The 27,161-nt window shown below is 26.5% G+C and overlaps 2 protein-coding genes across 3 annotated transcripts in view; one reads left to right on the top strand and one right to left on the bottom strand.

Moving 5' to 3' along the window:
* The window catches only part of LOC127285794 (pre-rRNA-processing protein TSR1 homolog), a 141,584-nt gene extending 140,969 nt beyond the window's left edge, over positions 1-615 (top strand). Inside the window, exon 12 of the mRNA XM_051311971.1 lies at positions 139-615. Coding sequence (XP_051167928.1) covers positions 139-293 — 155 coding nt within the window. The 3' untranslated portion in view covers positions 294-615. The remainder of the gene's footprint in view (positions 1-138) is intronic.
* Positions 435-27,161, bottom strand: LOC127285793 (E3 ubiquitin-protein ligase Bre1). 2 transcript variants are annotated; one of them, XM_051311968.1, is made up of 14 exons: positions 26,630-27,161; positions 20,362-20,548; positions 20,080-20,268; positions 19,878-19,999; positions 19,342-19,704; positions 18,708-18,881; positions 9,724-10,113; positions 9,342-9,616; positions 5,318-5,471; positions 3,788-3,901; positions 3,386-3,567; positions 1,354-1,574; positions 1,160-1,254; positions 435-953 (listed from the first exon to the last, which is right to left on the bottom strand). In XM_051311968.1, exons 1-14 carry the CDS (start codon positions 26,777-26,779, stop codon positions 672-674), a joined length of 2,898 nt encoding a protein of 965 aa, XP_051167925.1. In that variant the 5' UTR covers positions 26,780-27,161; the 3' UTR covers positions 435-671. The 2 variants fall into 2 exon arrangements, with proteins under 2 accessions (XP_051167925.1, XP_051167926.1); XM_051311969.1 differs by having other exon boundaries at positions 3,386-3,549.

Genomic DNA, 27,161 nt, shown 5'->3' with positions numbered 1-27,161 from the left:
AATTTCCCGTGGAATTCCCCATATGAAAAACGTGATAAAAAATTTTTTAAAAATATATTTTGATATATGAAATAATATAAGAAAATACATAAAAATGTATATATTGTAAAATAAATAAAAAAAAATTTTATTCAACAGGAACACATGGTCACATGAAATGTCACTTTGATGGTCAATTGAAATCACAAGACACTGTGCTGATGAAACTCTACAAGAGAGTTTTTCCTAAATGGAAGTATGAAACCTACTTCCCAACGATTTCATCGAATTTCATTGATGAAGAAATGAAATAAAGTTGAAGAAAATTAAAAATGGTTATTTTGCAAATTAATAAATATAAAAAAAAATTATAATTTAGTATTAAGTACTTTTTTTTCACTATTTTTCGAAAAATTATATTATTTTCTAATTGGAAAAAATAAAAATACTACGAATAAATATGATAATTATTTTACTGTATAAATTACTATTTTTAATACACAACTTACATACATTTAATTGCAATTCATTTGCTTTGAATTCACGTCTGCATAAATGAATAAACTAGTAACAAAAAAAAAAAATAATAATAAAGTAAAAAAAATTTAATCGAATGTTTTCGAACATGCATGTGTACTAATACGTATTTACAAATAGGCATTAAATTATATTTAAGACCGACGTTTTTTCTCTCAAGTGGAAAGATAAAGTCTATGATAGTCATTGGCCCCAAAGGCACAATTGCATTTTGGACATTTGCGTTGTCGTGTTTCGTAACGTGTGCGCAAACAATCCCAACAAAATACATGAAAGCATTTTGTTAAAACAGCATCTTTTCTCTTCACTTTGCACGAGGGACATGTCAACGTTTCTTTGTACTCTCGGAGTTCTTCGGCCATCACTTCATCCACCGTCTCCGCCAATTCAATCTTCTTCATTCGTTCCACCTTTCGTCGTAGTTGCGCTATTTCCTCCTAGAAATTTAAAGAAAAATAATGATTAAATTAAATAAATTACTAGATAAATAAATAAAATAAATCATCTACTTCAGTGAAATGAAATTATTAATGTTAATAAATTTATATTATTAATATTAATAATATAGAAATAGTTTTTATATTCTAAAAAAAAAATGCGAATTAATAAGTAGACAATGTTAACTATAGAAAAATATATTTACCTGTAAACGCTTCGTTTTATATGCTTCAGCTTCAAGAGAACTGGTTTTTTCAGCAACAACTTGCTGTGCTTCTTTCATTTGAGAATGGTATTTTTCTAAAAAAAAAAAACAATTAAAAATATGTTTAACTGCAAATTTCTCAAGCTCGTCTAAGAAAAAGACTGAAAAATAAGAATTAATCTAATAATAATTACCTAAATGAAGTTTAAGATCAGCAGCAGATTGGGCACTTTCAATTGCTTTTCGCTTGTGCATTTCCATGGCTTGTTGTCTCAGTGCAAGTTCTTTTTCCACAGTTGCTAGAGAATTTTGTAATAGACGTTCTTTCTCTTCTAATTTTCGTACAACGACATTAGCAGCTTCTACCTGTGTTGTCAATGTTGTTACTTGCTCCTTTAGGACATCTTTTTCTTCTCTGAAAAACGTTGATCATTAAAATTAATGAGACATTCCAGCGAGAAATAGTTTTAAAAAATTTATTTATTAAAAACAAATCAATGTTTAGGTTTTATCTTTTTTTTTTTTATTTTTCTCTTTATTAAAATATTTACTTAACTGAATTGTCATTGAATATATCCACAATTAACAGAATTTCTATTTAACAAAATTCTTAATTAACAAAGTTTTTATTAAAGAAAATTTTAATTCGTACTAATTCTTACTTAACAAAATTCTCATTTAAAAAAAAAATTCTACTAAGTTCTTCTTTTTTTTTGTTAATTTTTCTAGACATAAATTTCGTTAAATTGAAATTATATTAATTTAAAATTTTTAAAGAAGTATTAGAAACAATGCTTTATAAGAGTTCTGCTAAATAGAAATTAAATCGAATTTTAGTTAAATGTAAATTGAAAATTTTGCATAATATAAAATCTACTTTATATAAGTTTGCTAAATAGAAATTCGATAATTTAAGATTCGACGCAGTAAAAATTTTTATAAGTTAAATGTGGGTATTAGCATTAAATAAGAAAATAATTATTCTTATTAATGAATAATTTACTTTATTTGAAGTTGAACCGGTAAAATAAAATTGTAACAAATAATTTTTATTTATATTAAAAAACCAAATATTTCACTGAAAAAAAATAATTAATTCTTTAAAGTTCAGAAAATCATTTATTAGATTCAATAAATAGTAGTAAATAATTATTAACTTAATAAATATAAGATATATCACATTTGCTTAATAATTGAGTGTAAAGGCCAAATTTTTAATTTGCATTTGCTTTGGAAAAAAAGGAAAAAAAAAATTTCAAACTAATAGTGGGACGTATTATTATGTTCTAAAAATCATTATTTAGAATTTTTATTTTATGGAATTTCATTTGTCATCATTATTTTTGAGCCGATTTTTCATACTACAGAATTTTTATATATAAGATAGAATTTTCATTTGTCCGAAATTGGAAATGGCCAAACAAACAATAGTCTGACAGATTTTGGTGCGATTTTTAAAATCAATCAATCAATCAATCAAAAATTATCCATAAAAATTGTGATTGGTTGATTATAAAAATCGCGCCGAAATCTTTCTGTCTGTTGTTTGTTCGGCCATTTACAATTTCGGACAAATGAAAATTCATCTGAAAGAAAATTCTATAAAATGAAATAATACCCAATTAAAATTTCTTTAAAATGTCTATTATGTTAAATGAAAATTTGAGCAAAATAAAAATTCTGACAAATAAAAATTCGAACAAATAAAAATTTTGTGAAGTGAATTTTCGGTTAAAATAAAAATTGTGTAATATAGAAAATTGTTTTGATGAAAATTCTGCAAAATACTAATTCGAACAAATAAAAATTTGGCTCAAAAATAATTATGACAAATGAAATTCCATAAAATGAAAATTCTAACTAATGATTTTTAAAACATATTCATGCGTCCTCTAATAGTTACTTTAATTTATTCTAAAAAAAATTCCAGAAAATTAAAGAAATTCCCTGACTTTCCTAACCGTTAGACATCCTGTAAAAATAATCATTTTTAATATTCCATCGTGAAAAAATTCAACTGGCATATATTTTTTCTGATAAAATTTGAGGAAAATCAATTGCTTACTATTAAGTTAAAATAGTTCGCGAGTGAAAGAATAAAACACTGTCAAATTAACAATCAGGTAAATTGGTAAAAAGGGAAGAAATAAATTTTTTTTTAAAGTTGAGCTGCATTTCGCGTTTACATGCCATAAAAAAAAGAACTCTAAATCTTGAAATACAAACCTCGCAAGTTTATGCAATTGATTGCTTTTTATGCGCTCCGTCATCAATTTGAAATTAGCATCGTCCTTCTCTCGTAATTGTTGAATCAGCCTTGAATTTTGTTCTTGCATATCTTCGAATGCTTGACCTGTCACTTCCATTTCGTTAAGTAGAGCTTCCTCCTCCTGAAGCCACACACAACTCTGTTCAGCGTTACAACACCGTTCGAGCTCATAGTCTCTGATAACAACTTAATTAAAAGTTCATGCGCACTTACCGCCCCAAATAAGTTTTTTCAATTAAAAATAAAACAATCTTTTCCTTTTTTCAGAAAAAAAAAAGAATGAAAATATTTTAAAACTAAATCTCATTGGTGGTATATGCGCAAAACTAAAGGAAAAATCAGGGGAAAACATTAATTACCTGTTTCTGAGAAGCAACTTGTTTTTGTAATGAATACGTTTGTTCCTCTAATTTTTTGATTTTCATTTGAGCATCCTCGTCCGCTAGTTTCTTTCTCTCCTCTCGTTTACTTTCCTTTAAAAACAAAAATTTTTTTTGTTGTATTTTTATGTAAAATATTCTTCATATTAAAGAAATGTATACAAGAAATTTTAAAAAATTAATATTTTTCTCTATTTTTCGAAATTAAAAAATGTTTTTTAACGTAAACAAAAAATTTAATGAAATTTAATTTTAAATAATTTAAAGCCTCCATACATCTTAGTATAATAAAATAAATATTTAAAATTAGAAACTAATTACTAATAGCTATTGTGCAAAAAATGTTATGTTGAAAAAAATAAAATTTAATTTACATCTACTTTTAAGGGGTGTTTTCGGCATTCACTCAGAGTTAACTCTAGAGTTAGCAGTGGTGCTCAAATGTAAATTTTGATTTTCAGTTCGTCTGTTGGTTGTGAACGTTGTTGATTGGCAATTTGGCATAGACGATTCATTTTGATTGGCGCAGGGTTTGCAATTGTAACAACATGTGAAACGGGCCTTTTATTCTAGTAATGTAATGTTAAAATAAAATTTTTTGTTTCTAGATTTCATAAAAGTCCCCAAAAATTTATTACTAGATGACCCAGAGTTAACTCTGTTTTCTTGCGAGAGTAAAGAAAAAGGGTCAGTCCTAACTTTTAATGGTCGACAAAATTTGTGAACGAATTGTTTGTTTTGAAAAGTGTAAATTGAAACATAATAATTTATTTTTATTAAAAATTATTTTAACTTTTTATTTATAAAAAACAACTTTAATTAAAATAAATAATCTAGTTTCTAAAACAATTCAGATTAATTAAAGTTAGGGAAATAATGAAAAATTTGAAAATTATAAACTTTAAAAAAATAACACGTTTATGGGTAGCAAAAATATGTTCCATTTTTAAATGAAAAACAAAAAATACGTATAAATTAAAAAAAAGTAAGCAAACAAGGACAACTAACTTCAAACTCAGGGTGATGAAAATAGAAAATCAATTATTTTATTTAGGTAAATAAATTTTCATTGATAATATCATTGAGCACCACTGTTAACTCTAGAGTTAACTCTGAGGTGAATGCCGAAAACACCCAAGGAGGTTCAACGTTCAACCCATTAACTTAACCTCAAACTAAAAATTAGATTTTAACAGAACTAAAGACATATTTAAAAATTAATTTCACTTAAATTCAAAAGATCGAATTATATAATTTTCAAAAAAAAAATTATTTTCAGTTAAAATTTGTTGTTAAATAATAATTAATAATCATTTTGTGTTTTTTTTTTCTTAAAATTTAGTGAAAAATTATAATTTTTATCAAATTTCTATGAAAATTGTACAACTGAATCTTTCGAATTTGACTGAAATTAATTTTATTTACAGTTTTATTTCCTGTTGAAAACAACTTTTTAGTTTAAGGTTATGTTAATGGGATAGGGACCCTTAATAATAAACAATTTTGTACCTGTATTTTCTTAATTTGTTGTCTCAATTCCTCAAGTTCAGCTCTCGTTTTACGTTCAGCAGCCATAAGTTGAACTTTATCGCGTTGTTCCTTTCCCACACCTTTGTACATATCCAAAAGCAGTTTCATTTCCTTCATTTCATTAACGGCTTTTCTATTAAAAATAAAATTAAAAATGTAAAAATATTGGTAAAAAAAAATTTGTTTAACTCTTTCACTACCCAGAAATAACAAAAATTAAAAAAAAAAAAATAAAGCTACAGTTATTCTTTTTGTTTTTAGAGTTCACGGTGCGCCAGAAGGAGGTTTAAATAAAAATGAATTGGCACTTAAAAATTCTTTTTGATTATGGTTCTAAGATGAATAAAAAACTTTTCTCAATAGGTTTTAAAATCAGCTTACGTGCCCAATTTAAAACAAATTAAGTTTTAAATATTTAAAAATAGTGTTTTATGAGGAACCAGAATTCATTTAATGTATACTTATATGCGTATAGATAATAGATGTTTTAGATTTGGGTTCATATAAATTTATTAACAATGAAGTTATTTTCTTGTTTCGTTTTTATATTTATGCATTAAGAGTGTTGAACGGTATCTGAAATTCTTTGGCAAGAAGAGAGCTTTAATTATCGCGACTTTGTGCGACCTGCCTGCTGCTGCCATCTGACGGCGGCAGGAGGTAATGTACCTGTCATTATATTACTTTTCGTTTTGCAATCGTGTTTTTGTATGGATTCGCATAATCTTTCGGAATTAGGAAATTTATATAAGATAAGGATCTCTAGCTGCTTTTGTAAAAAGTGTCCGTCTTTCGAGAAGAAAGTATTTTAAAATCAATGTTTATCATTTTCACGTTTAGTGCCGTTTTTATAGAGCGATACTTAAAGGTCTCTTCTTGCCAAAAAATTTCAGAGACCATTCGACTCTCTTAAATAAATTTTGTCACTCTTTAAATCGTTCTTTTAACATTAAAATTTAATTTTTTAAAATTGGACACACACACTACGGCAATATAATTATTTATATGTAAAATTGAAAATAAGTAATTATTTTATCATTTATTACAGTATTTATTAGATTAAATAAATTCTGATTCCCCATAAAACACTGTTTTTATATAAAAACTCAATTTTATTTAAATCGTGCACGTAAACTGATTTTAAAAACTATTGAGAAATGTTTGTTATTCATCTAAGAATCATAATCAAAAAGAATTTTTAAGTGCCAATTCATTTTTATTAAAACCACCTTCTGGCGCACCGTGAGTTATTAATTACAAATTTAAGCAAAATTTTTAAAGACCTAAATAAAAAAGTTCTTTGGAATTTGACTAGAATATAGAAATTCACTATAATAATTCTATAGAACGTATTAAAATTATTGAATTTAATATATCTCTTCTGGGGCGATTCTACTCATCTAGGGGCTATTATACCCAGTACCAGTTTTTAATTAATAAAATATTTATAATGAAATGTTTAAACTTGCCGCTTAGTATAAATATTGTTTGATAGTTTTACTACAGAGGGCCCTAAATGTTATTACTTAATTTTTTGTCAGAACGTTAAAAAAAATTCATAAAGTAAAAAAAGTCTTAAAAAGTTTTTTTTTCACATTCGCAAAACTTTATACTGGATTTCGAAGAGTTTTCTAGTATTTCGCAAAATATTGCAAATGTTGTCAATTTAGTTCTGATTTTTTATTACGTATTTTAAGAGGTGTGAAAAACTAAAAAACGAAAATTCTCTGGGTAATTATACTCACTTCTTAAAATTAATTATTTTTTTATAAGTGATTTTTAAAAATCTGAATTTCTCAAGTTGTTTTGAAATACACTTAATTTCAATGACATGTAACTCCAAAAGTATTGAATTTAGGAATTATGATTAAAATACAAAAAAGTTTCAGTTTTTTATCGACTTTCAAAATATGTTAACGAAAGAAAAAAAATTTTGCATTTGTTTATAAAAAACAGCGATTTTTCATAAACAAATTAAATTTTTTTAAATTTAGGCGCGATTTTTAAAAATTTTTTTTTAATTTTTACACACATGAAAATAAAAAGAAAATTTTGTAATAAGTTTTGGAGTGGGCCTGATGATCCTTTTGTTTATATAATTTGTTTTAAAAAAAAATTTTTACTTTTTTTTAGTTTTTTTTTTATTTTTCAAAATAAAATGTATTTCAATTTGCTTTTCTATGAGTTTACTAGTAGATCCTAGTGTCAAAAACACTTTTCATTTTGAAAAATAAAAAAAAAAACGAAAAAAAAGTAAAATTTTTTTTTTAAACAAATCATATAAACAAAAAGATCATCAGGCCCACTCCAAAACTTATTACAAAATTTTCTTTTTATTTTCATGTGTGTAAAAATTAAAGAAAAAAATAAAAAAAATCGCGCCTAAATTTAAAAAAATTTAATTTGTTTATGAAAAATCGCTGTTTTTTATAAACAAATTCCAAAATTTTTTTTTCGTTAACATATTTTAAAAGTCAATAAAAAACTGAAATTTTTTTGTATCTTAATCATAATTCCTAAATTCAATACTTTTAGAGTCACATGTCATTGAAATTATGTGTATTTCAAAAAAAAAACTTGAAAAAATCAGATTTTTAAAAATCACTTATAAAAAAATAATAAAATACGTAAACCTTTTTTTTCTACAAAGAATAAGAAAAAATATATTTAGACGAATTTAAAAGGTCAAAGGTAAATCTCACGTGGAATCGCCCATATGTTTTTCAAAGTTAATTCTGTAACTTTTTCTTCTAAATTAACATAAAGAGCATGTTAAAAATTAAATTATGTTGTTTAATTAACCTAAAAAATATCATTTAAAAAAAAATTACACCGTTTTTAATAAATATAGATTTTAGTAAAATTTCAATGTTTAATTTCAAAATTTGTTAAACAATTGTTATAAAAAAATTTTTTTTTTCCATTTTCAATTTTTTTTAATCGTAATCTAGACTATCTGCAGAAAAGATTTCATATAGCTAAAGCTGTATAAAAAAGAAATGTTGAGAATCTTTTGTAAATACACAAACTTTACTGAGTATAATAGCCCCAAAACGCGGGGCTGTTTTCCTTCCCCACGTTTGGAGCTATTATACTCAGTAATGTTTGTTTATTTATAATATATCCTCAACATTTTTTTTGTTGAGGAACAACAACTGAATATAATAGCCTCACGTTTGGGGCTATTATACTCACCACTTCAAGTTACTAAAACTCTGGTAAAAATTTTTTTTTTTGTCATTTAACTTACAGGATACTTTTAGACGGATGTCTACAACATAACGCAAGAGGTGAAATATTTTTAAAAAATTTAAATTCTAAATTTTTGTGAAGTAAAAAAAGTAGCGTTTTTTTTTAGTGTTATAGCCACGATTGACGGTATGTAGTAAAAGAACAACATAATTTTATTTTTAGGCAAAAGTACCTAATTTTCGTACTTTTTTTGATCAAAATTTCAAACTTTTACGAACTTATTTAAAAATTACGTAATTTTTCTTAATTTTTTTAATCGGTTCAAGAACTACCAATAACTTCTTTGTTCTAAATAAATTTGTCCAGAATTTAGAAATTTTTTAAAAATTATTTTAAGAGTTTTTAATTAATATTTAGATTTTTCTTCTAAACAATAGAAAGTCTTGGACACAATCGATTTATAATACAGAGTCATTTTTATGTTCCGGACCCCCTAAAATTTTTTTTTAATTTAATTTTTTTCGTTTTTTAAACAAAAAAAGTGGAATTAAAAAAAAAATTTTTTTAGGGGGTCCTAAACATAAAAATCACTTTGTATTGTGAAAGTATCTATTCTTAAAAAAATACGTTAAAGTCGACTAAAAAAAATAACATTGATGTTTATTAAAGTTCTTGAGATTTTTATTTGTGAAATAAATATTTATCCCCTAGGCGTGTGAAAGAGTTGAGATTTATTTTTCATAAGTTGAAAAAAAAATTGTTCACAGTTCTATAGAAACTGATTTTTGATTTATTAAAAAAAAAAACTTACTTCAGTTGCGCTTTTAAATCTCGAACAATTTCCGCTTCCACAGCCTTAGCATCCTTCGATGCTCTATGAGTTGGATCACGATGTTCTGTTTTTACAGCTTCCTTTTTCATATCCTTCTCCCTTTTAATGTCTTTTTCTTTTTTTAATACTGGTGATGTTAATGTAGATGATTCATGAGCTACTTTATTTCCTTCATTTTCACCCACTTCAATTGTCTCTAATTCTTCATCAATTCCAACTTCTCGTTTTATTAATACATTACTTTCTTCTTTTATCTACAAAAAAAAACAATTTTCAAATTTTTCACTTCTATAAAAAATTAATTTTTTATCTAACCGGAAGTAGATAGTAAATAAATTTAAAAAACTAAAAATAAAATTACCTGAGCCGAACCAGGTACAGGATTAGAAGGATCTTCTTCTTTGCCACTGCCATCAGAATTATTTCCTTCTTTATTGTCCTGCGTATTTTGTTGACCGAGTTTTGAAGTTAATTCTTCGACTTCTTTTTTTAATTTTGGAATTTCAGTTGAAGCGTCTTTATATTTTCGTTTATAACGATGAACTTCACCTTTCAATTGTTGATTATGATTTTGAAGTGAAGTTATTAGATGTCTCATTTCTCGATTTATTGGTCCTGTTTGTTCATTTGCTGCTAAATTTTGTTCAAATTCAATACGTAGCATTTCATATTCCTTACGTAATTGGGCTAGAACGTCTTCAAGTTGAATACACTCTCCGCGTAATTTCTTTTGAGCCATAAGTTCTTCACTCTAAAAAGAAAAATTAATTTTAAATTACAATTTATTATTTACATCATAAGATATATTAATTAACTCAAAAAATCGGACAAGTGCAAGTTACACTCGCACTGAAATCAAGGGTTCCGTACTCGAGGCGAACTTATTTGATATAAAAACAAATGTTTAAAAAATATGTGTTTTATATTAAATAATATATGTGATACAAAAAGGAACAATTTAAAAAAAAAATTTTTAAAATTGTTCCTCCTAATAAATTAAAAAAAAAAAATATACATAATAAATAATTATATATTTTCAAATTTGAAATAAATAGCGCCTAAATCAAATAAATAATATAATTGGTCAATTACCTTATTATAACAGAAACCAATTATATTAATACATTAAAAATAATCAAAAGAAAATTGAAATATCAAAATTAAGTAGGAAAATATAAATTCATAAAATTGTAGTGTACAAACTGTCATTTGGTTAATTCAGTGCTATTTCGTGATTGTCAAAAGAAATTGTGTTTGTAATTGACTAAATTTTGAGGTATGCTACAGTGCTAATACTTATCATAAAATTAGTATTACAACAATTATTATAGATTAAAATAAAACAAATCTTAAATCTGTAAAATACGCATGCATTAATAAAAATTAGAGATATATTTTTTTTTATTTTTTATATATAGCCAAAAGAAAATTTTTTTTCTATTTTTTTTCTATAGATGGCATTAATAATAAAAAAAAGTCAGGCGACGAGTACTGTGTGCGATGGCGCAACAGATGAGGCAGGTCCTCTAACAATCTCTGCCAGCGACTACTGCATCACTAATAAAACCACAACAATTGAAGTAGCCAATAAGGCTACACAAACAAAAAAAGATAAAAACAATAACAGAAAAAAAAATTTAATGAAAAGAAACAAACTAAAAAAAAAATATTAAAAATAAAAAAAACAAGCCGATAATTACTAAAATCAAAAATGTAAAACTAAATATTGATCAATATTTGTTTCATAATAAAAAAATAGCAATGTAGTAGAGGAGGAGGAACCTTTTCCTCTATTTGTGAAAATTAATGGAATAATATATCCAAACATAATCCATTTAACGGATACTATTTTTTGTTTTATAAGAGAACTCTAGAACTCTGTATTTTCTATAGGAATAATATTTCAGAATTCTTTTTTGCAAAAATTATAGTGCTGGGTGAAGTTAGCACCTTATTTTTTCAATATCACGTTTTTTGGTCTAAATCTATGGAACTATTGTTTTAAAATTTATAGAACTCTAGAACTATTGTTAATCTACCTAGAATTCATTGTCGGTTTTTCATTTTTTAAGATTGTAGTGCCAATTTCAAATGACTCAAATGAAGGCATTTAAATTTTCAAAATGGCTTTTAAAGGGGAAGAGTAGCACTTTCAGATGCAATATTTACCTTTTAGAAAAAATTGTCTTTAGATGTTGCATGTTTTCAAATATAGTTAAAAACGGGTTTTTTGCACTTTAAGTTTAGAATAACTCGAAAACCTGATGTGCATGAAAAGTAAATTTTGTTGGCCTGTGTTATAGTTGAAATTATTTTTTTAGAAAGTTTTAGATGGAAAATTATAGAAATAATTAAATTTTAAAAGGTTTTAAATTGAAATTTTTGAAAATAATGGAATTTTAAGTCCAACTACGTATTTAATAACTAAAATTAATTTATTTGTCTTTTTTAAAATTTCGCGCGCAGTACGTGGTTCTATCGAAAAAGATAGAGGGATTAAAATACATAAATAAATCAATGAAATTAAAAATAACAAATAGATTATAATTTCTGAAATAATAAGAACAACGTAATTAGCATATAATAACCACGTGCACGTAGGGTTCAACTGAGAAGCGGGCAGCAGAATTGCAACCAGAAGACAAACTACTGGGTCATACAACGTGCTGCAACGTCCTTTTAACTCAGATCCTTGCATACAAGTATAATTCCTTCAAATCAGGTAAAGTAAGATATAAAAAATTAAAGAAATTCAAATAATCGTCTTGTGTTTACTTCTGTATACAGATATCTGCTATACTCTTATTTTGATAACTAATGAAAATAAAATAAATTTAACTTCAAATAACTTCTGTCTTCTAGAAAACAGTTAAATTGTAATTAAATAAACGCGAATATTTTGATAAACAATTCCACACAAATAATATAATAGTGAAACAAAATGGAAAAATCCACAAATATTCAATCGCCTGCCCTGACATTCGGAGACATATTACCCTCATTTACCTAAAACAGAATGCTGAAAATAAAACAGTCAGTTTTACTTTAAACAAATTAATGAAAATAAAAAACGTTCTTTGAATAACACACAAACTCTAGATCCTCTGAATACTTCTGTTAAATTTCTTGTAGAATGAATGATATTTTGTATGGTTCAGGTATGTAGCATGGTTGCGTGTGTGCGTGGGAACAATGTTATTCTTTTCATATAAAAAAAGGAGAATTAATTTCGCAGCAAATTGAAGAATTTGAATCTATCTGTAAAAAGCTTGCAGATCACAATGATAAGCCCTCTAATACAGCAGTGGAATCAAAGTATTAAGCAGCATACCACCAAAATTTTCTACGTTCCGAATGGCTTGGCAATGCATGCCGAGAAAAACAAAGTGTTATTTTAACACCAGAATTGGTGTTAAAATAACACGCAACAAATTTCACCCTAAATCTGGGTTAAATCTTATGGGTTTCAGCATTTAAGAAAATTACCCGCAACAAAAATAACACCAGATTTTTTCTGTGGAAAGCTGAAAGGAAAAATGATGCTCTCATTGCTCGATTAATTCGTGAAGACAAGCGGATGACTGAAACGGAAGAAAATGCTTCATTAATAGCTCTTCAAATTCAGGCACTCGAGTTAAAAAGAAATATCCACGATCCTAAAGGAAAGAACAAGAAAAACGAGGGAACAAGTAAGAAAAATAAAATTGAAGCCCTTAAAAAACGGACAAAATGTTCATACTGTCAAGAAACAGGACACTGGTTCCGCGAATGTCCCGTAAGATTATAAGCAGAAAAAGGCGGAAAGAAACAATCTACAGGAGAACAAGAAGCATACATCAGTGATGTCACTAATTAAGTAGTGACAAATAATAAAGAAGTTTATAGTGCAGTGGACAGTGACAACAATAATAATATACAGTTGTTAATGATGTTTAGAGGCAGTTTAGACAAAGCGAAAGTGAACTGTCAATACCGAAGACAGTAGTTTACACAGGTGATGTACAAGTACTACATTCAAAAATTACAACGAAAGATGTTGATGTGTGGATTGCTGATTCTGGTGCAAGTATGCATATGACTTGTAGAAAAGAGTTTTTTGCTTGCTTTGAACCTTTAACTGAAAATCATGTTGTGAAAATTGCAAATGACAAAGTGTTAAGTGCAGTTGGCATAGGGACAGTGACAATTATTGAAAATGTAAATGAACAGTGCGTCAGGAGATAAATGAAAAACGTGCTTTTAGTGCCTGAACTGAGAATAAATTTGTTTTCCATCGGATCAGTGAACAATAAAGGTTTTTCATACGACAGTTATAAAGACAGATGTGAGATTTGTGACTCTAGTGGAAAAGTGACTTCAATTGGAAAGCGGTACGAGAATCTGTTTCAAATGCTATTTACAGTAAAAATGCCCGTGAAATTCTGCGTAGTTACGGATAAAATGAACATGTTAAAGCTTTGGTATAAGCGTATGGGACACGTAAATATTCAAATTGTAGTAAAAACAGGTAAAGCTTTCACTAATTATGATTTTTTGGACAGTAAAAATAACAAATTCTTTTGTGCAGTATGTGTAATGAGAAAACAATCTCGTAAACCACATTATTCAATCGAGAATGTAAAGTGTTTTAAGGCAGGCGAGAAAATACACACAGACGTGTGTGGACCTGTAAATATTAAATCACCAAGAGGTTCAAATTTTTTTGTGGCTTTCAAGGATAAATTTACAAGCTTTAGAAAAGTATATTTCCTCTGACACAAGTTCGAAGTATTTGGCAAATATAAAGAATTTAAAGCTTTTATTTTCAAACAAACTGGAAATAGGGTTAAAGTGTTGCATTCAGATAATGGAACTGAATACACGTGTAGCGCATTTTCCAAGCATGTTAAAGAAAATGGAATAGTGCATGAATTTTCTACTCCCTATATTCATGAGCAGAATGGAAGGGCTGAACGGGAAATCAGAACACTTGTGGAAAGTGCACGATCAATGCTGATCAGCAGTGGAATAGAAAAGAAACTCTGGACATAGGAAGTCAACACAGCGTGTTATATATTTAACAGAGTGATCCAGCCAGGTCAAATTATGACACTTTTCGAGAAATGGTTTAACCGAAAACAAAAAATCGCGCATTTAAAAGTGTTCGAATCGGATGCTTAATTTAAACATTCCAAAAGAGAAAAGAAAATTTTATCCGAAATCGCAAAAAGTTATCTTTGTTGGATATGATGGTGAATCTTCGAACTACAGACTTTGGGACAAAACAACGAGAAAGATTTACATTAGCAGTGATGTTGATGTCCATGAAGAAAATAAAAAATGTAAGGAACTGAACAAAGAAAACGCAAGAGTTCAATCTAAAATAAGATTTGGTATAGAAAATTATGAAAATAATGAAGCTGTTCCTGAAGTGGAAGCAGTAAATCAAGTTCCGGAAGAAGAAGAAGCTTTGCTTTGCTTTCGGAAGTAATTGATGAGTCAGAAGAACTTTTGTTTGAGGTTGTAAATTATTTTAAAAATCTTGTTACTCAGTTCTTTGATCGACGTGACATGAGAGAAGAAGCAGAGGTAAAAGATTTATTAGAGCATTTTGAATTCGACAGTCCTTACCAAAATTTAAAATCTTTAGATCAACAAATTGATTCCCTCAAAGAATATTACAATTATATAGAACCTCTAGGTAAAAGAGGTAATCAACGATGGGATAAAGAATCTAATACTTATTTGCCAAGCGAAGTTTCCGAAACTTTTCAATACGTTCCTATAATCGATGTTCTAACTATGGTATTGTCAAACAGTGAAATTCTTTCGGAAAGGGAGTCTGAAGAAAATATTTTAGCAGGATTTATGGATGGTCAATGTTATAAGAATCACACATCTTTGCAAACATATAGACACGCGATTCGCATTGAACTGTATTACGATGACTTCGAAATAGTAAATCCTATTGGTTCTAAAACTGGAATTCATAAATTTACTTTCGAATTCAAAATCTGCCTCCACATTTAAATTCTGGTGACAGCAGCATTCATGTCGTATCCTCAAGTTATACCGAAGATGTTAAGAAACACGGATTTAAAAAAATATTGAAGCTTTTCCTGCTAGATTTGATTAAATTGGAATCTGACGAAGGAGTAAAAATTATACTACTCTCACAACGCTTTCTGGAGACGGATTAGCAGTGAGTGATGTCTACGGATATTTGTCTCCGGCATCCAATCAATTCTGCAAAATGTGTCTTATATCGAGATCAGAATTGAAGCCGCGAATCGAAGAGGGATCTAACTTATATTTTATCGAATTTTAACTGTATAGAAAAATAGAATATATTTAATATACTCTTTCGAATTCTGCAATAAAAAATGTGTAATTATAATATTATAATAGCGAACATTGACGTCTTTTAAAATATTTCAAATAAATGCTTGCTTAAAATAATTTAATTTCACTTTTTTCACATGTTTCTTTTAGGTGTTTGTCCAATGACATTGAAATTAATCATCCCTAAGCTGATATGTGAACAGAATCTTTTCAATGTATCATATCTCAATGGTCGAATTGTGCATGGGAAACCTTTCGAAGATGATGCCCAATATCGGTGGCCCCAGGGAAAAGAAACGAAATCTAGTGGCGACAGTGGTTCAAGCAAAGCAACTTTATGCTGGCCCTGATTGGGCTTCGGCCTTAAAAATCCACAGCATCTCTAACAGGCTTCTCGCGATACAGAGAGACCCAGTACAAAGAATAGTGTCAGCCTTCAAAACGGTGTCTACTTGCGCTGTTCTAGTACTCGCTAGATTACCGCCAATAAATTTATTGGCGATGTCAAGAAAAGAAATTTTCCACCTTAACAAAGATCTGGCGGTTACTTCAGAGCGTAGCAATAGACTTAAACCGATAATACGCAGGGAGTCCAGAAGTAGACTTGTTCAGAAATAGCAGAAAATATGGGATGGGGAGTAAAAAGGTAGGTGGACCTACCGCCTGATTCTCCACCTCGCAACATGGTTGGAAAGAAAACACGGCGAAGTTGGCTACTACCTTACACAAGCGTTGTCGGGTCGTTGACGACGCGGAGCACACTCTCTTTTTTGCGGGCACTGGCGTGAACTTAGGCAAGCCATGTTCTCGGCTGTAGTCACTGAAGTCGCAGTTGAAAACTCCAGTTGGTTTCTATTATCTTGCAGAGCGCTGACTCTTGGAGGAACATCGTGTCCTTCATTTCGCAAGTAATGATGACGGAGGACGACAGGAGGATGAGTGGGTCGGACAGAACAAGAGCGGTCATCCCAACATAACCTGCGAGTAAGGGTTTCAGGTACCTGACTTAGAAGTAGGCCTCCAGAGTTATGCAGATTTTCCACTTCCCTCGTAAAAAAATTAATTTCGTTTCTTTTATTACAGCTAATAGACGCATCTCTTTCGATGCAGATTGCTCCAACCTCAGAACTTATAGTGTTGGTGTTCCGCAGGATGGCGTGCGGAACCCATTCTTTTCAGTCTTTACTTGCGCGAATTCAAGTTTATTCTTTATTCTCAGCCGCTTGACCATCTCGCTGAAGGAACTTGGCGTGGATGTCGCACAAACCAAGACCTGCTGTATTTTCTCAAAACCTAGGAAGTCCTTTCTTAATGTACATATAGTGGTGAGTGATTCAATCATCTTTTGTGTATACCGTAACCTAATTTGTGACATTTATCCTCAGCCTTAAACTCTTGCTCCGCAAAGCATACAGAAATAAGCCTAGCTTTAACTTGGAGAAACTGTCGCTCCTCAATTCATACTCTCACATTTACACTATTGTTGAACTCTGCTATAAAACGGAGTTTGGCCACTCTGGCCACGAAATGCAGAATCATTCTTCCTCTGAGGTCTGCTTTTATCAGTTGATTACCACAAACTATTCTGATTACAGATTAATCTATACCGACGTATCTCTGTATCCGGACTCGGGGTTGGCTTCTGTGGCCTTGTTCGATTAAGCTACTGAATACTCCCATAGTATTCCTTTGTAACCTTTTTCCCCTATCCTTACAGCAAAAACTTTTAATATTTTCAGAGCTATTCTTTATGCTAAGACCTTAAATCCTCAACTTATTCTGATTGTAACAGATTCACTTGCAGTTATCTCTTATTTTCACAACTGTTTACTTTACAAAGAAAATCCCGAAATTATATACTTGATTCTTGACTTGATTTCTCCTCATCCAGTCTTTTCCCACTTTTTGCTTCCTCTGGGTTTTTTCACACTCGGACATTTTTAATAACGAATGAGTGGATTCTATCTGCAAGACTGACAACGATTTATTATAGACCTTCTTTGAGTGACGCCAGGAGGAGTCTCTTTGTCCCAGATCGATCATCGTGATGGGCACGCTTCTGACTCTTCTCGGACCTGTACCGCAGGACTCTTATCTTGGTCCTCTTATTTTTCTGATATATATAAATAATATCAAAAATTATTTTCTTCATATCACATTTCTTGTTTATGCAGACGACTTAAAATTTTCTAAACTAATCACTTCTTTATCTTGCATTTATGCGTTACAAGAGGACCTGGATAGAGTTTATATGTGGTCTATTAAGAATTTTTTGCCTTTAAATGTAAATAAATGTAATATAATGTCATTTCATAGGAAAATTAAAATAATAAATTTTTATTATAACATCTGTGGTGCTCCTTTAACGAGGGTTAATCGGCAGCGTGACTTGTGACCCTGCTCTAAACTATAACGATTGTTATTGGGAAATTATTGATTTTGTTCTTTTCTCTTGTCAGGCCTCATGTAGATTTCTTATCAATAATATATTCCTCTCAGTATGAATATCAGAAAGTGAGGCTTGAGAGAGTTTAGAATATTTTCTTGAGATTTGCTGCCAGACAACTTGGTACTGACTACTTTAGTCATGATTATTTGGAACTGCGGTCAATCATGAGGATACCATATATTTCCATAAGGGAAAGGGTCCATTGTTAAAGTGCCATTCCACAGCACAAATTTAGGTAGTAACTCACCTCTCACTCGACTTTATCGTGAAGCGAATCATGCTTAAAGTGTGGAATTTATTAATAATTCTAAAAGTGAATTTGCGCAAGAACTTTCTACTTATTTAAGTCACTTGGAGTGATTTTAATGATCACATTTTTTAATTTGTATGTTTCTTTTTGCAAGGACAACTTTTCTGTTAATTTTTCTTTTCTTTCAACAAATTATGTATTTTTCGTTTAATGAAGGGTAAAAATTTTGTAAACCCGTGTACAATTTAAATAAAATATCTCTAAGAACTTTGATATTTTCTAAGTGAATAAAAAAATAAATAATAAATTAATAGTAGAAACCTACCTCCATCATTTCAATATGCCGTAAGTGAGCATTTTTACTTGTTTGCAATTGTTGTCTGGCGTCATCTAGTTGTGTTTTCAATTGCATTGATTCGTTGTATAAAACAGAAAATTGTGATTGTAAACATTTGTACTCGGTAGTTTCAACGATAACAGATTCTGGCAACTGTCGAATCTAAAAAAAAATAACATTCGTTCTAAATTAATTTAAAACAAAAATGAAAATTACACATCACAAAATTTTGCTCTAAGCGTTTCGAATGAGCCACAATTTTTTTTTTTTTGTTGGATATTTGTTCGGCTTTTTGCAATTTCGGTCAAATAAAAATTCTGTGATTTAATATTTCTCTTAAATGATAATTTGTACAAATAAAATTTTCAACAAATAAAGTTTTTGATGAAATGTGGAATTTTACTATTTAAAAAATCGACTAAGTAGAAATTCTATTAAAAGAAAATTTTGCTTAATAATAATTTGTTTAAATAAAAATTTTTTTTATTAATTTGAAAATAAAATCAATAAAATGAATGTAGAATCTATTAAAATTTCTATTAATAAAAAATTTTACCTTCAAAAAAATTAGGATTTATGTTGACAAAATTTAAGAAAAAAAAAATAATTTTTGTTTACTCACGTCCATTTTTAATTTTTCAACTTCCTTGAGTGCATCGCGATGTTGTTGATGAAGTTTATCAAGTTCTTGAAGTCGATTATTAGCCATTTCCCGTGTCTCTTCTAATTCTCTCTGTAGATCTTCGACTTTTGTCTGCGATACACTGGAAGGAACAATTGTATTCGATTTATTACTACCCTTATCATCAGATCCATGAATTTGTTGAAATGCTTTTAATTTTTCAATAGCTTCTCCTAAATGATGTTCCAATTTGTCATTTCGTGCACGAACTTTATTTAATTCGTACTGTAAATCATCGACTTGATTTCGCAATTCAGCCGCTAACGTATCTTTGCCCGTTATTGTATCCTGAAGTTCTGACATCTAAAAACGTAGAATTTTTCCTTTTTTTAAACTAATTTAAAAAAATAAATTTCTATTAAAATTATACTAAAAAAATTTTATTATGAAAAAGTTTACATTTTTTAAAATTTTCTCGAAAGTGATATTTTCCGCTAATAATTTTTTTTTAAATTCTTTGATTATTAAATAATTACCTTAAGCGATATTGTATGATATTTCTCATGAAGCTGAAGATTAATAGCTTGTAAATTTCTATTTTCCGTTTGAATCTCCGTATTTGCGTTTCGTACAACTTCATCGATATTTGGTGCTTCTTCTGTAAAGCAAAAAAAATATTTTTAATTCAAAAGCCGTTTTATTAATTTTTTTTTATTTGAATTAAAAAAAGAAAAATACCTCCTTCAAATTCGCCTTTGAGAGCAATAGTAATTTTTTCATTTCTTTGAGAAAGTCGATCGAAGGCTTGAACAACTTTTGAAACGGCACGTTTTGAAACTTGAACTCGATTAGCCAATTTATCGTCAAGTTCTTCTTTATCCCAAGACGAAAGTTGCATGAGAAAAGAGGTAGTGGCTTCACTTTCATCTGTCAATAATTAATTTTATTTTTTTTTTAATAAAATTTCAATTCAAAAATGTTGTGCAAAAAAATAAAATAATAATGTTTTTTTTTTTTTACTTTTATTTTCTGATTCATCGGCTGTTTCGGCATCAAATCTTTGAAGTAAAACACGAATGTCTTCATTTAATTGATTCCAATATCGATTGACTACATTTAAAACTGCATCGTCTTGCGTTTGACGCTTTTCTAATTGTTCTATCCTTTGACGGAGTTCAGCTTCCATACGATGACGTTGCTCTAATCTCTGTAAATTAAAATTTTTTTTTTATTCATTGGTTCATAAAATAAAATAATTTTTAAAATAACTAAAACATTTCACACTATGCCGAAATAAAAAAAATTAAGTCACAATTGTGTAAAAACACGTATTTATCACACTAGGGTCTATTGGACCCTAATAAAAATTGTTACAAAATAAAAATTATTGATTAGTTTTAATAAATTTTTTTAACAACTTATTAAGAGCTTACATTAAAGAATCATTTTTTTTGAAGAAGGGGACCTTAAAAGTAAACGAATTTTAGGTTATGTCTACGGGACTTTCACCTTGATTAAAAGTTTCTTTTTATTTATTTAAAGTCGAAATCAGTTTTTATTGAATACTTTGGTTGTAATGAAGAAATAAACGTATTGAAAGTTGATCCTCTTTGTGTATTTTTACTTCAAAAAATTTTTAAACAAAACCTACAATTTTTTTTGCTTCTAAGGTCCCTTTCTTCGGAGCGCATCACATAGCGAAAAATAAAAAGAAGTAAAACAAAAAAATGAAAATTCAACAAAATAAACTTTTTCTTACTATAAAATTCATGATTTCTTTAATTTATAACATAACGGGATAATATTAGTAAAAAGAGGAACTTTATGTTTTTCACAAAGACGTTTCATGCTCTCAAAAAAGTTACAATTATGGTTTTAAATAATTATGCTATTAAAACTTAATGCCAAAATTAGTAATTATATTTTTCAAGAATATAATATTTATAATGAAATAATTCTAAATTGTTGGAAAATTAAATTACTTTTAAAATTAATTTAAAATCATTTAAACTAATATGAAAACTTTCAATTACAAATATTTCAAAATTGAATTATTTATATTTAAATCCAAATAATAATTATATTATTCAAAAAAAAAAGATGTATTATTTATTATTTTTAAAAATAATTGATTGATATTAAAAGGGGCCATTCATTAATTACGTAAGGGTCCTTAGGGGGAGGGGGGGTTTATAAAATCTCTACATGGTCTTACGTGGGGTGGGGGGTAGAAGCTAATCTTACAAAAAAATTTTCCCTCTAATTTTCAATATGGTAAGTAATTTATAAAAATTATTTTAAATTTAAATTGGTCAATAAAAAGTGTTTTCAACATTATGGAGGTTAGAATCCACAAATTCATGGCAATTGTATTTTTTGTTTCAACAGATGTTTTATATACACTGAAGAGGACACCAACGTTTGGTGTCGAAACGTCTGTAATTTTTTTTGTGATTTATTATTAATAAAATAAATCATTTTTTGATCCAGTATAATCCTGTTTTTCAACAAATTAATCTTACGTAAGATTTTTCCTAGTATTTTCCATTTGTATTGATGTAATTAATTTTTTAATTACATTAATATTGTTAAAAACTTACGTAAGAAGGGGGAGGGGGGGTCCGAAAAATCTTATGTATCCTTACATGGGGGTAGGGGGGGTCAAAATTAGCCAAAATCGTCCTTACGTAATTAATGAATGGCCCCTAAAACTTTAATTGCATTTCTTTGAAATATCAAATCATTTTCAAAAATTTAAATTAAATTTTCTTTTTAGAAATTTGTATAAAGTTTTTCATGAATTCAATTCAATTATTTAAATTTTCAAATGAAAATTGTCTGAAATTTTATTGCTGTAAAAAATAACAGCTAATATTCTAAAATTTAATTATTTTAAAAAATTTTTATTCAAATTAAGCACCAATTTATTTATTTTCTTCTATGCTCAAGCATAAAGGTTCTGTCTCTTCCAATTAGAAATTTTACTATTTATTTAATAATATTAAAAGCATCGACAATTAGTAAATTTTTAAATTCATGAAAAAAAAGTGTATAGAATTTAGCAATGAAAAATAATAAATATAATGCAAGATGTTGAAAATTACTATAATTACCAGTGTAATTCACCGTCTACAATTTTTATTACTTTTTATCGGTAATTTTTTTAGGCTTTTTTCTTGATTCTAAACAATTAAATAATTAATCGTATGGATTTTTAAAAATTTTAATATTTTCAAAAAATAAAATTTCTAAAAGACAAAAAAAAATTTTTTTTTAAATTTTGATAATTCACAATAATTTTAGATCCCAAATGATAGAAAAAAAAAATTGACACCTCTTAACAAAAAATTAATTTCAGACCTTGGATCGACTTTAAGGCATAAAAAAAGTCGTTTTAGTTGATTTATGTTCCAAAAAAAGTCGAAAAAGTCGATTTTCTTTATTGTAACAAAATTTAATTGGTTAATACATATTTTACTTTAAATAACTAATGTTATTAGATATTTAATTCATTTCATCAATTCTGTAATGAGAATAATTCTATAATGAATATTATCAAGTAAATTTATTTCGAATATTTCAGAATCGAACTAATTGTAAGACAAATTTTCAAAATTTTATTTAAGTATGTCAAATTACGAAAATAATTCTTAAAGTTTCATTTTTATAATTTTATGAAGTCTGATTTAAGCAATTTATTCGAATTTAAAATTTTGTCATAGTTTTTAGTTTTTATGGTCAAAAAAATTTCAGACAATACTTAATCAAGTTTTACAGATTTTTAAATAAAAATTTTTTTTAAATAATAATTTTGGAAGAGTTGAAGTTGACGTTTTTAGAAATAATTGAATTGCAAAAGATTTTGTTAATTTTCAGACAATAATTAAATTTTACAAAACTAAAAATAATTATATGTATAATAATAAAATGCTTGGTCTGTCCTTCTGTCCTAACTTGAAGTTGGCCTTTTCTGATTTCACGTGTTTTTTTGGAATAGTTATCTTATGACGTGTCAAATTTTGACAATTCTTTTTCTCATTTTTGCCAAAGTTGTATAATTGTGTTTCCAAATTTCGGAATAAGTTTCTTTCAAATTCCAAATTCGAAAATTTAATTCACGAAGCTGAAGTACACAACGTTTACCAACGAAATTTTTTTTAAAGTTGTATATTCATTCAAAAATTGTATACAAATACAAAAAATTTATGATGAGAAAAAAGATGCGCTAGGAAATTTCGTACAAGATAGTAATTTGAAAAAAATTTATTTTTAAGGTACCAGGGGCCAACGAATACGTATTAAATATTAATTATAAAAACACAGGCCTCGAATCAACTTAAAGACACAAAAAGTCGTTTTAGTCGATTTATATTCCAAAAAAAGTGGATTTGTTTTTTAATTTTAACAAAAATATTTTACAGATTTTTAAATAAAAAAATTTTTTTTTAATAATAATCCTTTTCGAAGGGTTAAAGTTGAAATTTTTAAAAATAATTCAATTTCAAAAGATATTGTTAATTTTCAAACAATTATTAAATTTTACAGAACTAAAAATAATTTATCAAACAATTTTTGGAAAACATTTTTTAAATTTAATTGAATTTTCAAAGATTTAAAATTGAGATTTTTGAAATTAATTGAAACTTTAAGTGTTTTGTAATTAAAATTTTAGATGATTTCACTAAAAATTTATTCGAAAATGCGGACAGAATACAATAATTTGAAAATCATTTTTAATTGAAAAATGGTTTCAGATAGTTGAAATTTCAAAGAATATTATTAAAATAGTTAAAAATAATTGAATTTCCTTAGAGTTATAATTGAAATTATTAAATTTCAATAAAAAAATTTTCAATGGAAAATTTTAGAAATAATTAATTTTTTGATGCTTTTAAATTCAAAATATTGAAAATTCAATTAATTTTGAATTCAAATTTTTGAGAATAATTAAATTTTATTTGATTTTAAATTTGAAAAATAATTGAATTACAAATCATTTTGAATTGATAATTTTGGGAAATAATTGAATTTTAATTGAAATTTTGGATAATAATTTAATTTAAGTTCATTTTTGATTGAAAATTTGGATAATTAATTTTGAATAGAAATTTTAGAAAATAATTGAATTTTATTTCATTTTAAATTGAAAACTTGGTAAATAATTAAATTTTAAATTGAAAATTTTGGATAATTATTGGATTTTTAATTGATTTTGAATTAAAATTTTAGGTAATAATTGAATTTTAGTTTATTTTGAATTGAAATTTTTAAAAAATAATTCAATTTTATTGTAATATTTTTTTTTAAATTATAAACAATTGTTAAATTTCATAAAAATTTTAATTGAAAAATAATTTTGATATAATTGAATTTATGATGTATTTCATTAAAATTATTAAAAATAATTAATTTAGTGAAGAATCATTTTAGTTCAAAATTTGTTAAATAATTGAATTTGAAGAAGATCTGAAGAAGATCTACATTTGATACTAAAAACATGTATTTTATTTACATTTTTTTCAAATGTAAAAAAAATGTCGCATTTTATTAAAAGAAGTCGATAAAAGTCGTATTTTTGAAAAAAAAGTCGGAAAAAGTCGTATAATCCGAGGCCTGTAAACATATAATTTTCATTATTATCATTTAATATGTAATAATATTCTAATAAATTAAATTATTATTGATAATATTAATCTTTTATTTATCTTTATAACAAACAATTAAATACTCAATTTGGCGCGCTTGCGCGCGTTTAATTTTGCTAGTTTATTAAATAATTTTAGATAGCATTTTTTTAAAGTAATTGAATTTTCAAAAACTTTAAATTTAGATTTTTGAAATTAATTAAATTGCAAGTGATTTTTTTAAATTAAAATTTTTGATAATTTCACGAAAAAATTTATTAGAAATTGTAGACAAAAATAGAATAATTTGAAAATAATATTTAAGTGAAAAATGGTTTCAGATAGTTGAATTTTTGAAGAATATTATAAAAATCATTTAAAAAAATTGAATTTCAGGAGAGAGTTATAATTGAAATTATTATTAATAATCAAATTTCAAGTGATTTTGAATTTAAAAAATTTGGTAATTTTATTTGCTATTTTTTTTAAATTAATAAACAATTATTAAATTTTATAAAAATTGTAATTGAAAAATAGTTTTTAAGATAATTGAATTTGTGAAGAATTTCATTAAAATTATTAACAGTAATAATTAATTTAATAAAGAATTTTAGTTAAAATTTTTGTTAAATAATTGAAATAAAGTAGATCTGAAGAAGATTTGCAATGTATAATAAAAAAAACGTAGTGTTTAAAAATTTTGTAAAAAAATTTATAATAATCTTAATAATCTTAATAATCTGAGGCCTGGAAATATTAAAGTTATTAAAAATAATTGAATTTTGAAAAAGTTACAGTTGAAATTTTTTTAAAAATAATTCAATTTCAAAAGATTTTAAGTTATTGAAAATTTTAATTTGTCAAGATTTTTTTTTAATTTTAAACAATAATTAAATTTTACAGAATTTTTGATTAAACAAGTTTTAACAATTTCAATTTTTAAAGAAATTTGTGAAAATTATTGGTTAACTATAATTTAACAAATAATGTAAGATAACATTTTTTTTTTAAATAATTGAATTTAAAGTTTTTTTAAAAAAACTAATTATTATTATTAATTTTTATTATTCAATTTTATTTTATTTAAAGTTAATAAATAATAATAAATTAATTAGATACTAATAATATTAATAAATAATTAATAATTAATAAAAAAATAATAATCTATTTGTTTTTTTCCAAAATATTTCCTTTTGATAGTAAAATAATTTCTTTTAATAATTAAAGGATATATTTTAAAGAACTTTCCCTTTATCACAAAAGAAAATCGTCTTAAATATTAAATAAGGAAAATCCGTTTAAGATAAAAGAATTCCTTTTCAATTTAAATAAATTGTTTTCTCAGTGAACAATTGTGTTTACTCAAAATATTGATTTTATTTTTTTGGAGCTTTTTACCAAAAAAAAGTATAATACTATCAAGTTTCATGTAAATTGTTGATGTTACTCCAAAATGAGGTAAATTTCTCCTAGAATGGAACGCAAATATTAGTGGATTAAGACGAAATATTTAATAAATACAAAGTAAACACTTGAAAGGAATAGAAAATTTCCATCTTTTCACTTTCAAACTATAGAGAAATCCTCGATTTTCAATATATTTCTCATTGTCCCCTCTATATACACTTATAATTATACAAAAAAAAAAAAAAAAATCATCTCACCTGAGCCAATTTTTTATTTTGGAACTGCAAAACTTTCATGTCCATTTCTTCAAGTGTTGAAATGGGTCCAATTAAAATTGGTTCAAATTGAACTTTTTTAATTGGAGGCTGTGAACTTGAATCGCCACCTTCTGCTGATCGTTTAGACATTTTAAATGTAATTTATTTACTTTTTTTCTTTCAATTTAAAGAGTAAACCGACAATTAAATGACAAACTTCACACGAAAAAAAAGTTATTACTCTCTTTTATGACAAATAAATAATTTGCACTTAATGATAAAAATAAAAATACAAGCTTCAAAATAATTGTATCTTTGTTGTGTAAAAAATTTTTTGCATTTAATATGGATATGAATAGGAATTTTTATGTTACAAAAAGATAATTATCTTTCTAAATTTTCTCTATATTGCGAATTAAATAAAAATGAAAACTTTTAATTAAATATGAGAGCATTTTTTTTTCTAATCGTTTTATTAAATTTATTTTTTTATAGAAAAAAATCTAAGTAAAGCTTGCCGACTATCGGCTTG

Source organism: Leptopilina boulardi, unplaced genomic scaffold (assembly GCF_019393585.1).
Source record: "Leptopilina boulardi isolate dan_hultmark-lab unplaced genomic scaffold, ZJU_Lbou_2.1 LbouV2_341, whole genome shotgun sequence".
Classification (NCBI taxonomy): domain Eukaryota; kingdom Metazoa; phylum Arthropoda; class Insecta; order Hymenoptera; family Figitidae; genus Leptopilina; species Leptopilina boulardi.
The sequence above is the reverse complement of the archived record's forward strand: the minus strand, read 5'-3'. Positions and strand labels throughout refer to the sequence as shown.